This window comes from Camelus ferus, chromosome 12, assembly GCF_009834535.1.
Source record: "Camelus ferus isolate YT-003-E chromosome 12, BCGSAC_Cfer_1.0, whole genome shotgun sequence".
Lineage (NCBI taxonomy): Eukaryota > Metazoa > Chordata > Mammalia > Artiodactyla > Camelidae > Camelus > Camelus ferus.
Window position 1 is genome coordinate 41,039,556 of NC_045707.1, and position 16,932 is coordinate 41,056,487.

At 40.3% G+C, this 16,932-nt stretch overlaps 1 protein-coding gene and 1 long non-coding RNA gene across 2 annotated transcripts in view; one reads left to right on the forward strand and one right to left on the reverse strand.

Annotated features, from left to right (window-relative positions):
- Positions 1–12,130, forward strand: part of GNPTAB (N-acetylglucosamine-1-phosphate transferase subunits alpha and beta) — a 70,103-nt gene extending 57,973 nt beyond the window's left edge. The window contains exons 17-21 of the mRNA XM_032493499.1: positions 339–424; positions 655–753; positions 4,197–4,364; positions 7,739–7,829; positions 9,676–12,130. Coding sequence (XP_032349390.1) covers positions 339–424; positions 655–753; positions 4,197–4,364; positions 7,739–7,829; positions 9,676–9,753 — 522 coding nt within the window. The 3' untranslated portion in view covers positions 9,754–12,130. The remainder of the gene's footprint in view (positions 1–338; positions 425–654; positions 754–4,196; positions 4,365–7,738; positions 7,830–9,675) is intronic.
- Positions 4,375–8,062, reverse strand: LOC116667700. The gene is made up of 3 exons (XR_004324692.1): positions 7,948–8,062; positions 7,076–7,415; positions 4,375–5,970 (listed from the first exon to the last, which is right to left on the reverse strand). It is a non-coding gene; the product is annotated as an uncharacterized LOC116667700 (long non-coding RNA).
- Positions 12,131–16,932: the final 4,802 nt, after the last annotated feature.

Consider the following 16,932-nt stretch of genomic DNA (forward strand, 5'->3'; position numbering starts at 1 on the left):
TCTAATTAGACTATAAGAATGACAGTATGGCTTTGGAATATCATGTAGACAAGTTTATTACATTTTATATTATAATTTTTTCAGAAACAAAATAAATTTCTAACAGTTAATTAACAGATAGTGTATAGTAATGTGATTAAAATAAAACTTTATTTACAAAAATAGACAATTAGCCTGCAGGCCATGGTATGCAGATTCAGTTTTTTAAAATATTGCATTAAAATATTCATCTTGATTATTCAGTCTTTTGGTGCCCCCTTAAATTTTCACTCTGAGGTGAATGTGCCACTTGCCTGACCTAGTCTTGGACTTGATGTAATGTCTGTATTTTCTCACAGCCACCAGTCACTAAAAGTCTAGTAACCAACTGTAAACCAGTAACTGACAAAATCCATAAAGCATATAAGGACAAAAACAAATACAGGTAAGTACTATATACACTTTTCTTTAAGAATAATTATAAGACTATGGTATTTTTATAATTTTATTATACTTTACCTATTAAACATTCTTTCAAATTTACAGGAGATTGTTTTCTTGAGTAATACAGAAAGATATTGAGGATGTTGAGTATTTTAAAGTTTTATGAAATGTTTTCATTGAAATTTTGTTTTATGTAGCCACATAAATCTTTAAGTATGTTTTTACAACTAGGTTCGAAATCATGGGAGAAGAAGAAATTGCTTTCAAGATGATTCGTACCAATGTTTCTCATATAGTTGGCCAGCTGGATGATATAAGAAAAAATCCCAGGTAGTATTAATATTTTTTTAATTTAGAGCATTTTAGGGTCACAGCAAAATTGAACAGAAAGGACAGAGAATTCCCATAACTTTAAAAATTATCTTTAATCATGCAAATAAACACGAAAAAAGGGCAGTGGGTCTAGATAGAAGGGAGTGACTTATTTCTGTCTAGAGCAGAAAGAAGTGCCTGATGGTGGAGGTAGTGTTTCAAAGAAGAGATGGGAGTTGCGATCGGGGCCCCCCTGCAGAGGGACTAGCACAGACTTTTTTCTTTTTTTGCATAGAACGGTGCGTGGCTGGACATAATGGATAGACAGGTAAAAAGATAGATAGGTGGGTGGGTAGGTGGATGGGGAGGGAGAGAGAGACAAAGAGAGAAAGGAAGGGAAAGAGAGAAACTAAGGTGGATAAGTGGATGGTTGGATAGGTATGTACCTGGGTTTGTAGACTGACAAATGTATTGAAGGGTGGGTGGCTGGATGATGGATAGGTGCGTGGATGAGTAGGCACATGGGATGGTGGATAGATGGATTGCAAGGAAGGAAGGAAGATGTGTGGGTGGATGGAGAGATAGAGAGGAGGATGGAAGGAAGGAGAGAAAGATGGGTAGGTGAATGGTGAAGAGAGGAAAAGAACGAGAGAAGAAAGAAAAAAGACAGAAAAGTGGTTTTGTGGATGGGGGGAGGGAGACAAAGAACAAAAGATTGCTGCTGGTTGGATAGGGTGGTATATGGGGTGGTAGATGCATGGATGTAAAGGTTTATAGGTAGAAAGGAAGGGAGGAAGGGAAGAGAGCGAGAAAGAGTCTGGTGAGAGGATGAACTGAGAGGTAGGTAAAAAGAGAGAGATGGATGGGGGGAGGGAGGGAGAGAGAAAGGACAGAAGAAAGAAAGATGGGTTGGTGGATGGAAAGGTAGGTACATGGGCTGGTACATGGATGGACGGTAGGGTTGATAGGGAGGAAGGGAGAGAGAAAATGGTGGATAGTTGGATGGATCGGAGGGAGGTTGGAAGGAAGGAAGAATGAGTGAAAGAAAGATGGGTGGTGGGTGGATAGGTAGGTAGATGAGTTGGTAGATAGATGGTGGGTGGAAGGGTTACAGGCAGGGAGGAAGGGAGAGAGAGTAAGTTGGATATTGGATGTATGGATAGATAGATATGTACCTGGGTTTGTAGCTTGGTAGATGGATTGAAGGGTGGCTGCTGGATGAATGGACAGGTAGGTAAAAAGGTAGATAGACTGGTGGATTAGGGGAGGGAGAGAGAAGCAGGAAGAAAGGAAGATGGGTGGTGGGTGGATAACTAGGTAGATGAGTTGTTAGACAGATGTCTGGATGGAAGGGTTTACAGGCAGGAAGGAAGGCAGGAAGTGAGAGAGAGAAAGGTGGGTAAGTGGATGGATGCATAGATATGTACCTGGGTTCAAAGACTGACAGATGGATCGAAGGGTGGGTGGCTGGATCAATGGATAGGTAGGAAAAATTGGAAGGAAAAGAGGGAGATAGAAAGGAAGAAAGAATGAAAGGTGGGTCGTTGAATGGGGAGAGAGGAGGGGAGAGAGAGAGGGAAAGAAAGGTGTGTGGTGGATAAGTAGGTAGATGCATTGGTAGATTGATGGATGCAGATGTTTATAGGTAGGGAGGAATGGAGAGAGAGAAAGAACGGAAGATAGAGAAAGGTGGATAAGTGGTGGATGGATAGGTACATACCAGGGTTTGTAGATTGATAGATGGATCGAAGGGTGCATGGCTGGACGAATGGATAGGTAGGTAAAAAGATGGATGGGTGGGTGGATCGGGATGGAGGGAGAGAGAGAGGGAGAGAGAAAGAAAGGAATAAAGAAAGATGGGCTGGTGGATGCAAAGGTAGGTATTACGGGTTGGTAGAAACGTGGATGGATGGAAGGGTTGATAGCAAGAAAGGGAGGTAGTGAGGAAGAAAGAAAAAAAGATGAATTGTAGGTGGATAGGTAGGTAGATGAATTGGTAGTTGGAATGATGGAAGGGGGAGAGAGAGTAAGGTGGGTAAGTGGATGGATGGATAGGTTCATACCTTGGTTCGTAGATTGATAGATGGATTGAAGGGTGGGTGGCTGGACAAATGGATAGGTAGGTAAAAAGACAGAGGGAGGGGCGGGTAGATGGGGAGAGCATGAGAAAGAAAGGGAGGGAGAGAAAGAAAGGTGGATAAGTGGATGGATGGATAGGTACGTACCTGAGGTTTTAGATGGATAGGTGGATCGGAGAGTGGGTGGCTGGACGAATGGATGTAAACCTAAATGTTCAGGTTTACTTAACTGTTGAATATTTCCAGCTTGACCTCCTAATGGCGCCCTATTTTGGTAAAATTGTTTACAATCTGCATTTTTTAGTTTTCAGCCTCAGTGGGGAAAAGGTAATTTCAGTAGTTTCCCTGAAAAAAAGACTTGGCATATAAAATTAAATATTTTTCATCTGAGTCTTTTTAACTTATTTAAATTATGATTTTAATTATAAATAATCAGAGATGTAAAATTTCTAGACATTTTAAAGCCATGGTTTTTTTTTTGTGAAAAGTTTATTCTTGTTTTTTTGTAGGAGGGGCAATGGGGTAGAAATTGGAATTTTAAGAAAAATGAAAATATTTTTTATACTTGTTTAGTATATTCCTAAAATACTTCCTACAAAATAAGTATCTCCCACAAGCCAAGCACCCAACAAACCATAATAATGCTTTGGACCTTTCTGATGGGCCCCCAGTTGTTTAACATGCTTCGGTGTCCCCTGTATATCCTGTCAAGTGATAGTGGGATCTGAGGGCTTTATTAGACTTGATGAAATTTTTTAAAAAATAAGCTTATCTGTACTTCAAAACCGGTTTTATCCCTTCCTGTCATTTCAGTGAGCCTTCAATTTAGTGACTCTTGCCTGAAAGGGAAGTTGAAAGAAGTAGGGAAGTACCACTGTTATCTCCTTTTTGCCACAACGCTGGCATCTTACAGCCTGGCTGGAGACATTAAGAAGAAGTCATCCACCTCCTAGAATGTATAGCTGTAAGGAACCATCTCCATCTCAGTTACATGACTGTTCTTAGTAATGTAACTGTATCAGTTCAGAAAACTAAGTTTTAGGTACTTACTAGTTTTTTCCCTGACTGGTAACGGAAAGCTCCAGTCAGTTAACTACATTTATTGAACACTTAATTGGGGACATGCCAAATAGAAATTAAATTAATTTACTCCCACAGTTAGAAGGCGCATTCAACATTATCATCCTTGTTCTTTCTGTTTTACAGAAGAGGAATATCTAAAGCAAAAGTTTACAGAACATTATTCCCCCAGCGAATCACAGCTGTAAATGTAACAACTTGGGACAAGTCCATGTAAAATATATTTGGAATCCACTCTTCTTGTTTTGTTTGGTTAAGATCATCCTATAGTAACCAATAACCCTGGATCTCTCTTGTTTCTAGGAAGTTTGTTTGCCTAAATGACAACATTGACCATAATCATAAAGATGCCCAGACAGTGAAGGCTGTTCTCAGGGACTTCTATGAATCCATGTTCCCCATACCATCCCAGTTTGAGCTGCCAAGGGAGTATCGAAACCGTTTCCTTCATATGCATGAGCTGCAGGAATGGTAAGTTTTCATGTTTCTTACATGTGTGTGTGTTTTCAGAATGATGAAATTTCTATACTGTGTTATTTGCTCTAATTCCTTTGTAAAAATACACCTGTTTTTATTGAGATCACTGCCATCAGAGTGGCTGCCCTGTTTCTTGGGTACCTGCTGTACAGCAGACACTGCGCTGGGTAGAATATTTGCTCTTTATAATGAAAGGTACTACTGTCATTGCCACGTCACAGATGAGAACAGAGCAGCAGAAGCTGAGTGATTTGCTCAAGGTGGAGTAGCCCATAAGTGGCAAATACAGCCTGATTCCCAACCCTCTGCACATTCATACCACTGTATTCCAAAGCTGCTTTATGATGTTTCCTTCTTTTATTTTACTACCGTTTACTCCCAACACTTAATTATAAAGATAATTTTATCTTCTTGCTTAGGGAAATTTGTGACCCCTTGCCTATTCACCATGCAAGGTGCTAGGAATACAGGCAAACCTCGGAGATATTTCAGGCTCAGCTCCAGACTACCACCTATCCCAGTGCATGTAAAAGTTATGTTTATATATTATAGTATATTAAGTGTGAAAAAGCATTATATATCTAAAAAAAATGTACATACCTTAATTTTAAAATGTTGCTAAAATCTGCTAACCATCATCTGAGCCTTCAGCAAGTTGTAGTAGTAACATCAAAGATCATTGATCATAGATCACCATAACAAATATAACAAGGAAAAAATGTGGACTATTTCCAGAATTACCAAGGTGTAGTACAGAGTTATTACTAAGTGAGCAAATGCTGTCAGAAAAATTGTGCCGACAAACTTGCTTGACACAAGCCTTTGATGGGTAAGAAATGTGAAATGCCATGTCTGAGAAATGCAGTAAGGTGAAGCACAGTGCTACAGGAGTCCAGGGCAGGAAGCCGCTAGTTCTGTGAGGGGAAGGTGACATTTGGACTGTTTTGAGCTCGGAAAAAAGACCTCTCCAGATAGGAGAGAGTTCCTGGTAGAAGAAATGGCATGTGCAAAGACACAGGGGTATAGAAGAGAGTGCTGTGGAGATGGAGAGGAGAAACTGCCAAGGGCTATATCTGAATTGGACATTTTTCTTTAGAGAATAGGGCTTCCCAGAGAGTGTTTTTTAGATGTTTGTCATTTGGAAAGATAACAGTAGCATGGGGGTTGGACAGGTGAGGGAAGTGTTTGGAGTGAGGCGGTGTTGTCTTGGAACTGGAGGCAGAGAGACAAGTTGTAAGCATTTCAGTTATCCCCAAAACTGTCAAGGTGTGAACCAGGGAATAGAAAGAAAGCAGTAGATACAATTGGGATCTATTTTAGAGAGAAAGTTAGCAGACCTTAGCAACTAGAACTCTGGTGTCTTGGGGTTGGGTAAGTGAGACAATTAGCATGTATATTCTAATATCTGTGTATTATTTGTGTATATCTATTTTTATAAGGAGAAGTTATTACTAAATAACTGTCTTCCAGCAATGGCAAGGGAATGGCTTTTGACTCACCCTTTTTACTTTCTTTTAGCTTAGGGGAAAAATATCTTTGGATGGTTCCATCCGTCAACTCCTCAAATCCAGTTTGTGACTAAATTTACCTTCAGAGGGCCCTGTTGGATAAGAAAGGAGTGGGTTTATGAGAGTTTGAGGGCTTTGATTTCTGTGGTACAAATGAATCAGGTGCAGGATGTTCTTTGCATCCTAGGGGTTTCTTTTTCCTTAGCCTGCTCAGCTTCTGCATCCTCTCTCCCTGCTGGCCCATCAGCCCCGATCCACTGTCTGGGAACTTTCCTTCTCTTTCCTTTCATGATCCTGCGGTCTTGAGTCCCCTGTCATCTTCCCCCGGTTTCCTACAGTGGCTTTCTTCCTGCTCTTTTCATGGTAGTAGCACCTTATGCATTGTGCAGCAATCTATCTGGTGTGCTTGTCGCTCCTAGGAGACTGTGAGCCCTCTCAAGGGGCAGAGATGGTCCTTTTACTGTCCGAGTCCACTTGCCTCCCTAGTACAGAGTGGGTGCTCAGTGAGAGAAGCTCAGTTCACCTCCAGCTATTACTGGGTCTTTGGTTGCTGGGGTAACTCATTAGCTGTATCACAGTCTGTGGCTTTTTAGCTCCTTAACATACATATAGGTTCTGAATGATACCATAGACGTTAGAACTCACTGAGTTGGTTGTGATCCTCTTAACGTAGGAAATACAGGAGGAAGAACAGTGTATGGGAGGGTACCATTTTTGCATATGTGAGTTGAGATAGACACACCCACTGCCAAACAGTTGTGAATGAGTGTAGAACTCTGCATAGGGGCCTGAATTCGAAAGTTAGTAGCATATCTTTAAGCCTTATGTTAAATGCTTAATCTCATAACAAATTATTATTTCCAAATTGCAGATGAGAAAACTGCTGTAATTCCCGTTTATCCCCAGTATCCCAGGTCTAGTCCAGTTGATTCCACCCTCAGAATGTCTGCCCCATTGCTTGTTTCTTCCCATCTCACTGCCCTAGTATAGCCCTCATTCTTTTCTCCTGCCCAGACGAACTGGACTGCCTGCCTCTGGTCATCTGCTTATGACATCCATCCTTTAAGTGGCCACCATTTTCACCTTGATTATGACACACACGTGCACACACGCCCGCTGTATCATCCCCTTTCCCACTAGAGTATTACATCTAAACCCATTTCATGGTTTCCCAGAACAACTGCAGCTCATGCCCACCTGCTTTTCCTTGGCTGAGCATCCCTCCTGCCTCCATGCCAGACTTGATTCGGTTCTGCCGGACCTGGCTTGCAGCTCTCTCTGCTGATGCTCATCTCCTTTCTCAGCGACATGCTTTCCTTCCCCACTTCAAGGCTGAAATGAAGTGTCGCCATCTCTGTGGTGCTTTCCTCACTTTGCTGTTTTTCCCCAAGGCTTTGCTTTTAACAGGTATTTCTGCCCATCTTGTGTGATGGCCAGTTGTCTGCACATCAGCGCCTCCCCAGGGTTGCAGATGCTTTAGAGCAGGGACTTCTCCTTATTCACCTCTCTGTATCCACAGGAAGTATTTATGGGCTGACTGAATAAATGAATATGAGTAAATAAAAATGAATGGAAGAGGGCTTTTTTAAAAATTTGTTAAAAATTCTAAATTTTATTTTGAAGTCTTCGCCCCTGCCTGGGTAACTTTGACTTATTCAAAAATTTACTATAACAGAAAATTTGAACTCACGTGGGGAATGTATAATTATGTTAACATTTTCAAATGGCCTCTAGACATTGTTTTTGTGTTTTACAACACTGTTTTTGCTAAACTAGCAAATAGTATGTAGTTAGTTTTACTAACTAATGGTGGTGAAACCCTACACACAACTACATATATGCTTTCTTTTCTTTGAACAGGAGGGCATATCGAGATAAATTGAAGTTTTGGACTCATTGTGTGCTAGCAACATTGATTATGTTTACTATATTTTCATTTTTTGCTGAACAGGTAAGTTATGTATCTTATGTGGATATCAAACAGTATTTCTTGGTATATTAACATCTGAATTTTTTTTTTAAGAAAAAGAAATTTATGACAAGAAAGTTTTTACTTGTTATTTGCTTACCGTTCATATGTCAAATATATTTCATAATATTCAGGCAGCAAACATCTGTTACCAGTATTCTTTGTACCTGGAGCACCAGAGATTGAATTTTATTCTTCAAGCTAAAACTGGAAAGCTCCACATATTTTTAACCAAAAAACCACCTAGAATCCTCATCTAAAATCAGCTTTCTTTCTTTTAATCTTTCTAAAAGTGACCACAGTGTCTTATCTAGATGCAGACCTCCCGCTGTTCTGTAGCTGACGCCTGGGGTGCTCATGCCGCCCCCCCACTCACACTCCCTTTAAGCTGTGGGGTTCTTCCCCCACAGGCACACACACAGCCTCCTCCAGGGGAGGGTCCAGAAGTGAGATTATGAGGTAAAAAGAAAGGGATAAGAGAATCCTTGTTAGGCCGCAGTGGGTATGAAACGCTCTGAAGGAAAAGAACAGTGTCTGGCTGACCTCACGTGTGCCTGGCAGGCCACTGCCGCCTTGGCCTCCACCCAGGTGACTGAAGTGGAGGCTCTCACGACAGGGAGCTTATACTGAGTTTACTTACATGGAGGAGGAGGCGGAGGTGGCCTAAAAACTGAGCTTCCTACTGCAGATGGGAGGAAATCCAGGAAGTGGGAGGAAATCCAGGAAGTAAAGGTCTGGCGGGCAAGCAGAACTGCAGTTTAAACCTTCTTCTACTTCCCAGGGGCTAGAAACCTTGCTGTTGTTCCTGGCAGGTAAAAATCTTAGGGAAAAAAAAATCTTAAAAAGACTGTAGCTGCTTTTAGAACAGAGGTCCACTGAGGAGCCTGTGAGTCCGCTGTGAGCAAGGAGGGACGCTGGCTGCAGTGGAAGGAAACAGGAGGGTCATTTTTTTTTTTTTACTAGCAGAGACTAGGGAAGCAGAGAGGCAGGAGAAAGGAGGGAAGAATAAATCGCCTCTCCTGTTTGGCACCCTGCTCCTTAGCTACTGCGATCAAATTCCTTAACTTCTGCCAGGCTCACAAACCCGCCCTGCTGCCTCTTCCCCGGCCCTGGAATCCCAGCTCATCGTCCAGAGTGTGGTGGCTTATGCTTGGGCGAGGCCCTGCTTCCAACTCGAGGTGGAGGAGTAGAAATTGAAACCATAACATATTTTTCTCGTTGAAACTCTCCCATAACGGTGGTCAGATTCTCTATTTCAGATGTGTTGTGAATAAACTGTAACAGAAATTTTTATCCACATTCTAAGCTACTAAATTACAAATGAAATTTTGTATTTCAACCTAGTGATTGTTGCTATGGTTAAGTATAGAAAAAAATGGTAATAGAATTCTTTTAAAAATATATAAAATCCTAGCTTACATATGTAGTCATTTTCAAACCCAGACACATTATCTTACTGGTTGAATAGTCAGTCTCCTTCAGTAGAAACATGAAAAATAGACATCTTGAAAGTAAGTATCCATGATAATTGCTATATAAAAATCTGTAGTTTTTAATAGGTCTTAAAAATGAAACTTGGACCAAAATAATTTCAATCTTCATTGGTTTACATAACTTGTGGGCACATACCTAGACATACTGACCCTACAAAGCCAAACAAAATTAGTGGTTGATTTTGTTTTGAGGGGAGGAAATACGGAGGCTTGTCTGCTGTCTGTTTTTATGTATAGAAATAGGACTGGAAATGATTAAGGTCATATGACCCTCAGAAAGTTTAAATTTTAATTCCCCAAGTTGACAAATTTATTTCCTGTCTTTCATCCTTCAGTTAATTGCACTTAAGCGGAAGATATTTCCCAGAAGGAGGATACACAAAGAAGCCAGTCCCGATCAAATCAGGGTATAAAAGATCTTCATTTGAAAATCTACCTCAGCATTTACTGAGCATTTTAAAACTCGGCATCGCAGTGATGTCGTCACGATGTGATGCTTACCCAGCTCTGCCTGAAGAAGGAAAAACACCCAATACTTGTTTTCTGGACTTAACAGAGCCTACTGACCAGGAATTGCTGAACCAATACACCAAAAACTTGTGTGTTGAGCAGCTGCGGTTTCACTTGTAAAGCATTTGCTCATGTACCCGTCTGTCCTTTTAATGAAAAGGCTCACTGATGAGAGACAGCAGTGGCTGCTATGGGAGCCCAGCAGCTAACTAGATGAGGGCGAGGCCAGCTTGAGTGCTACTGCTAAGAGTCCCCAGTCTTTTGCATTCCAAAGCTTTTTTGCTGTGATTTTTACATTTTTGGGTTTTTTAAGTAGCTACTGAGTTAACTAGTGATCCTTGCTTTTGAAAACAGTGAATTGGGATGTGCTTTTATACATGTTATTTAAATAATGCAGCAGTATCACTTCCCATTTGGAATATCTAAATTATCGATTTTATTAACATTTAAGAGTCTAAATGATCTTAAGTACTTACCATTACGGATGAGCTCAGTGACTGACAGCTTGATACTTTGTCCTTGTTTACTTCAGCCCCTCAGAATATTGTGATTTCATGTGGAGGCCTAATGACAAAGGGCTAGAGTTATAGTAGCAGAGCTACTTGCCAGATGTAATTATGTTTTGGAGATGTACATACTCAAACAGAAGTGCCTCATTTTAGAAGTGAGTAATGCTGATGGTACTGGCACATAACAGTGGTGTCTTTTTAAATACTCATCAATGGATTCCAGTAGCTGTCTCTATCAGTTTCATATAACGCATGGTCAGCAAACATTTTCTGTAAAAAGCCACATAGTAAATATTTGCAGGACACATGTGTCTGTTGCATATTCTTTGTTTAGTTTTTGTTTTTTAACGGTCCTTTAAAAATGTCAAAACCATATCTAACTTGCAGCTGTACAAAAACAGGCTACCAGCTGGATTTGGGATCGTTTGCTGACCACTGGAATAGAGAATTAGTATTTTTATGTGTGGGTAAGCCCTGATGTTCAGCCATATTTTATTTATGTGGATTTCTGGAGACCAGATTCCATGAGTCCTTTTTGAACTCTGACAAGTATTTTAGACCATGATCTTAACAGTAGTATTCTTTCAAAACAGCATACATATTTTATAAAAAGAACTTGTAAATACTGTGTTTGTGCTGTAAGAGTTATGTATTTCAAGAATTGAAGTCTCATAAAAAAAATTCATCTGATGCTTTGATTTTTAACCTTTGAGGAGTGAGTTTATTGTTACTCAGATTCAGCAATCACTTGAGTGCATATACAGTATGCCAGGGTCTATCCTGAACACAAGTGAAATTAAGAGGAAAGCAGTGTAAAGAAGGGATGGTAATATTACAGACTGGCGAATGTCATTATATGGGGAAAATAAGTTCTAAATGGGATTGATATGGTAAAAATTTAGGGATTCTCTGTGTATCATTCTTAAAGTGAATATTCTAGGAAAGTTAGAGAAATGAACATTTGGGTGTGATGCAGATTTCTGTGGTCAGGTGAATATAATCGACACCTTATTTAGAGCTTAGTAGATAACAGGATGAATAGAATCATGGAATATTCATAGAATCATTAGAACAAAGGAACCTCAGAAGTTGATGAGTAGTCAAATGGTCTTCAAGGATTTTTTAAAGCCTCAGAACTAATAGTTCAAGTGAAAGCCTCTGGATGGCAGCCAGTAGTGGAAAACAGAAAGAAAGCTGCTCATTCTGCCTGACCCCAGAGCAGCGCCTCCAGAACTCCCAGGCTTCACAGGCAGAGTTTCAGAGCCCACATCTTATGTGTTATCATCAAGAAAACCAGGACCAGGAAGATTATGTGACTTGTCCAAGGTCTCACAACCAGTTAGGGGGCAGAGCCCAGATTGTCTCCTTCTCCAGTCCCCTGCAGGCTGTGCTGCCTGCCCGGGACACAGTGGCACGTGCAAGTGAATAGCACACTCTCTGCAGTCAGACTTAGGGGGTTCAAGTGCTTGCTCCTAGACTGTTTGCCAAGATTCGGCTTTCTCTTCTAAAACATGGGAGGCAATACTGGTGTCTACCTCACAGGCTTCCGATGATGATGGAAGAAATGACATACATAACATACCTAGTACAGTGCCTGGCAAATAGTCCTGCCTGATAAATGTCAGTGGTGAGGATCGTAGAGGAAAGTGTGTGTAAAGGCTTGTTATCCGGGTCAGAGGTGATGTTTCCAGTGTAGTCTTTAGGGTGAAATTATTACATTACCTTTAGCTAAGGAAGTGACACATTTTCTAATTAAAAATATTTCTGCCTACTTTTTCTTAGTGGTTATTTTAAAAATTATTTCCACATATACCAAAAAGCATGCAAATAATGACTAACAGATCAAGAGTTTAATAACAGCTCAGATCAGAACATTTAAGGAAGGAATAGCCCCAATGCCCACAGATTCTTCCAGAGTGTAGAAAAGAGAAGGAAAACATCCAATTCATCTCTTGAGATCAACACAACTCCACACCAAAGCCTGATGCAGTTACCTCAAGAAAGGAAAACTGTAGGCCAGTTCTACCTCCTAAGAATCCCAGACGAAACGCTAGTGAGCCAAATTAGTTAATTCCCTGAAGGATCAATACTTTATGATCAGCCAGGTCCACTCAGAAAATATCTAATCAGTAGGATCAAAGAGAGAAACTGCATGATAAGTTTTTTTTTTTAAAAAGAAAGCAAGATTCATTGAAATTAAGAAAAATTTAGACAGTCTAGCATAATGCCTTCTGATCCATCAATAGTTATCAACATTTTGCCACATTTGTTTGCTCTGTATTTCTTTGTTGATGTATTTTAAAGCAAATCCTAGACTTCCTGGAGACAGAAGTAAGGGGGAGGTGAAGGAGACCTCATCAGGCTAATTGCTCCTCCTTCCCACTTTCCCAGATAACAGCTACATCCTATTGAGCACATTCTGTGTGCTACATGCACAAATCTAACAACCTGCTTAAGGAAAAGGAGGTACAGGAGACAGATACCTGCCAGGACTATGGCTCAACACTACCCATCCTTGCTCTTCTCTGCGTGTCAGCTTTTCTTCCCACAGTGGGGTTGTGGAAAGTCCTGGCTCACATCCCCCAGTGAGGAGGAAGCTTCTTTTCTGGCTCCAATATAGAAAACCCTGGTGGAGATGAGTTACATAACTGGCTCAGTCTAGATTCTATGGCCAAGGGATGGAGACTTTTATCAAAAAGAAGGGGGAAAGGATGCTGGTCTGACAGAAATACCAGCATCCTGGTGAAACACTCCAGCTTCATAGAACAAAGACTGAGTGCATGTGAAGACCAGGTTTCTGGATTAATTACTCAAGTTTAAGGCAAGCTGCCATATTTGAAAGAAACTGGAAAAGTCAAATCTGTTGATTAGAATACAGTGAACCTTATAATTTTCTCATTATTGAAGGGATTCAAAGAAATGTATGTACAGAATCAGTACAATACCTGCCCCATAATAAATGCTCCAGAACCAGTACACAGTTATGGCTGTTATGGTCCACAACTGGTCCCTACTTCTCTTTCTGATCTTCCTTCTGCTTTCCTCCCCTGCCAGTCTCACCCTGGCCACAAATTGTGCCAGCCTCATTGCATTTTCCAAACATGCTGTGTACTTTTATTTCCTTGCAGATGCTGTTCTTACTGTTCGACCTGGCTTTTCCTTCTTACCTGTTAAACTCCTATTCATACCTCCAGGCCCATCACCAATAGTTCATCTACTGAGAAATTTTCTAAAAGACTGGCTATTATCACCTTGAGTCCTTTGAGACTATGACTCAGGAAATAAGGGATATAACATTTAGGCTTTCAAACAACCTTGACAAGGTTCTACAATACTGTTGACTAAAGAAAGTGAGGGAGGGGGATCAAGATGGTGGAGTAAGAGCATGTGGAGCTCACTTCTCCCAAAAGAAAATGTAGATCAAAAATACATCTACGTGTGGAACAATTCTCACAGAAAACTAACTGGAAACTTGCAGAATAACTTCTGTCCACCAAGGCTGCAAGAAGTCTTCCCACATAGGCTGGACAGGAAGAAAAGCATCAGGTTGAGACCTGTGCCCCTGGGAGGGGACTCAGAGGAGAGGCGAAATTGCAAAAGCACTCTTGCCCTGGGGAGTGGGGTCGAGCCACAGACTGGACATCCTACACAGAAGAGAGAAGCAGCTTAGACTCCATAAGTCCATGGGTGTTGGCTTGCCCTCACACAGGGTGGAGAGAGGTCTGCCCTAGTAGCTGCTGTCCTAATGTGCCCCCCCAATCTGAACTCAATGAACACCCTGGCTCTGGTCACTCCACACCACAGATTGGCACTGGATCTAGGGCAGCTGGTTCTTGGGAAAACACTTGATCTAGGTGCAAAGGTGGCCCTGGGGGCCTGGGATGTGGTCCAGGTGGGGTAGCAGAGGCCATTGTTGGTGTTTACTCAAACAGTGTCACAGAATTAGCTCAGACTTCTGAGGGCAGCCTGGATTCTCCAATTCTCACAACCACAACACCATGAGCCCCAGCTAAGTGAATACTCTGGCCCTGCCCACTCCATGCCACAACCTTATATTAGATCTGGGACTATCACAACAAGGGAAAAGATGCAACCTTGGGTTGTGTCAGAGTAGAGCCCTGCTTGCTTCAGCACTCTTCTCCTTTTGAGCAAAGCCCTAGTGTGGGAAGAAGGAAAAACACACACTTAAAGGGAGCAGAGCCAGCTCAAGCCTGACCCTCGGGGCATCCACTTGAGCCACTTGGGAGCAGACCCCACTCCAGCTACTGAGCAGACAGGAAGTCCTGCGACATACTCTGTGCAGGCTTTAGCCCTGCCAACACCAGCCACACCCCTTATCAAGGTGATAGTAGACAGTACACCCTGAGGAAAGATATGGCTTGCATCCACATCAAATCCAGCCCTCACACCAAGGACACTGGGCACATACAGTCTACATAAGGATGCTCCCACATAAAAACATGCTTCAGGACCACAACAGATAACTGTTTAACCTAAATTCATAGAAACAGAGAAAGTTAAGTAAAATGAAAAGGCAGAGGAACTATTCTCAATTAAAAGAGCAAGAGAAAACCCCTGGAAAAGTAATGCCACAGAGAATCTACCAGACAATGAATTCAAGAAGTTGGTTATAAAAATGCTAACTGAATTAGGAGAATTGATCTGATCACAAACCATTTTAACAAGGAACTAGAAACTTAAGACTCAATCAAAAATAGATAAATTTCTGAGATAAAAAGCACTCTAGAAGCAATGAGTAGCCAACTACCGTAACAGAAGAACACGTAAGTGATCTGGAAGATTGAATAATGGAAATCAATCAGAAAAGCAGACAGATCAAAAACAAACAAACAAACAAAAAACTAAAGGAACATAAGATCTATGAGATAATATAACACATGCCAACATTCACATTTATAAAGGTTCCAGAAGGAGAAGAGAGAGGGTATTGAAAATGTACTTGAAGAAATTATACCTGAAAATTCCCAAAGCTAAAGAAGGAAACATACCAAGGTACAGGAAGCACAGAGGGTCCCAAACAAGATGAACCCAAAGAGACCCACACTAAGACACATAATTAAAATGGCAAAAAATAAAGAGAATTCTAAAGGCAACAAGAGAAAAAAAGAGTCATATTTTCAAGGAAGTCCCCATAAGACTTTCAGCTGATCTCTCAGCAGAAACTTTGCAGACCCAAAGGGAGTGACATGATATATTTAAAGTCCTAAAAGGGAAAATCCTGCAACCTAGGATACTTTACCCAGCAAGATTATCATTTAGAATAGAATGAGAGATAACGAATTTCTCAGATAGGCAAAACTTAAAAGAAACCAGCAATACAAATCTACTCTAAATGTTGAAAGTTCTCTGAAAGGGTAAATCCCAATAGGAAAGGCAAATATATAATAAGAATTAAAGATCACTTAAATAAGCCAGTACATAAATTTAAATTTTAAAAATTGAAAAGCAACTATAATAAACAGTAAAAGGATGAGCATGAAGATAAAAAAACATGACATCAAAAACAAAATGTGGAGGGGGAGAGTAAAAAATGTAGATCTTTTAGAATTGTATTTGAACTTAAATGATTATCATTTTAGAGCAAGTAGATATAATTATGGGTCAACATATATGAACCCTATGGTAACCACAAATCAAAAACCTACAACAGATTCACAAAAAGCAGGAAGAAAGGAACTCAAGCATACTACGAAAGATAACCATCAAACTACAATGGAAGAAACAAAAAGAATACAGAAGAACTCCAAAAACAACTGGAAAACAAGGAATAAAATGGCAATAAGTATATACCTATTAATAATTACTTTAAATGTCAATGGATTAAATGCTCCAATCAAAAGACATAGGGTGGCTGATTGGATAAAAAAAACAAGACCTTTCAATATGCTTCCTACAAAAGACTCAGGTCACGGCAAAAGACATACAGACTAAAAGTGAGTGGATGGAAAAAATACTTCATGCAAGTAGAAATGACAACAAAGTGAGGGTAGCAATATTCATATCAAACAATTTTAAACTTTAAAACAAGAGCTATAATGAAGGACAAAGAAGGGCATTATATAATGATAAAGGGATCAATACAGGAAGAGGATATTATACTTGTTAACATATATGCACCCAATACAGGAGCACCTAGATAGATAAAGCAAATACTAACAAAGGGAGAAATTGGCAGCAAAACAGTAGGAGACTTTACACCCCACTGACATCAACGGACAGACAATCCAGAGAGAAAAATCAATAAGGCAACAGAAGTCTTAAATGATACAATAGACCAATTAGACTTCACTGATATCTACAAGATACTATATCCAAAAAAAGCAGAATACACATTTTTTACAAGTGCATACGCAATGTTCTCCAGGATAGATCACATACTAGGCCACAAAACAAGCCTAACAGATTTAAAAGGATAGAAATTATATCAAGCATTTTTTTCTGATTACAGCAGTATGAAAGTAGGAATCAATTACAGAAAAGAAAAAAGAACAAACTAAACCACATGCTAGTAAAAAAGAAAAAAACCAATTGGTTAATGATGAAATCAAAGAC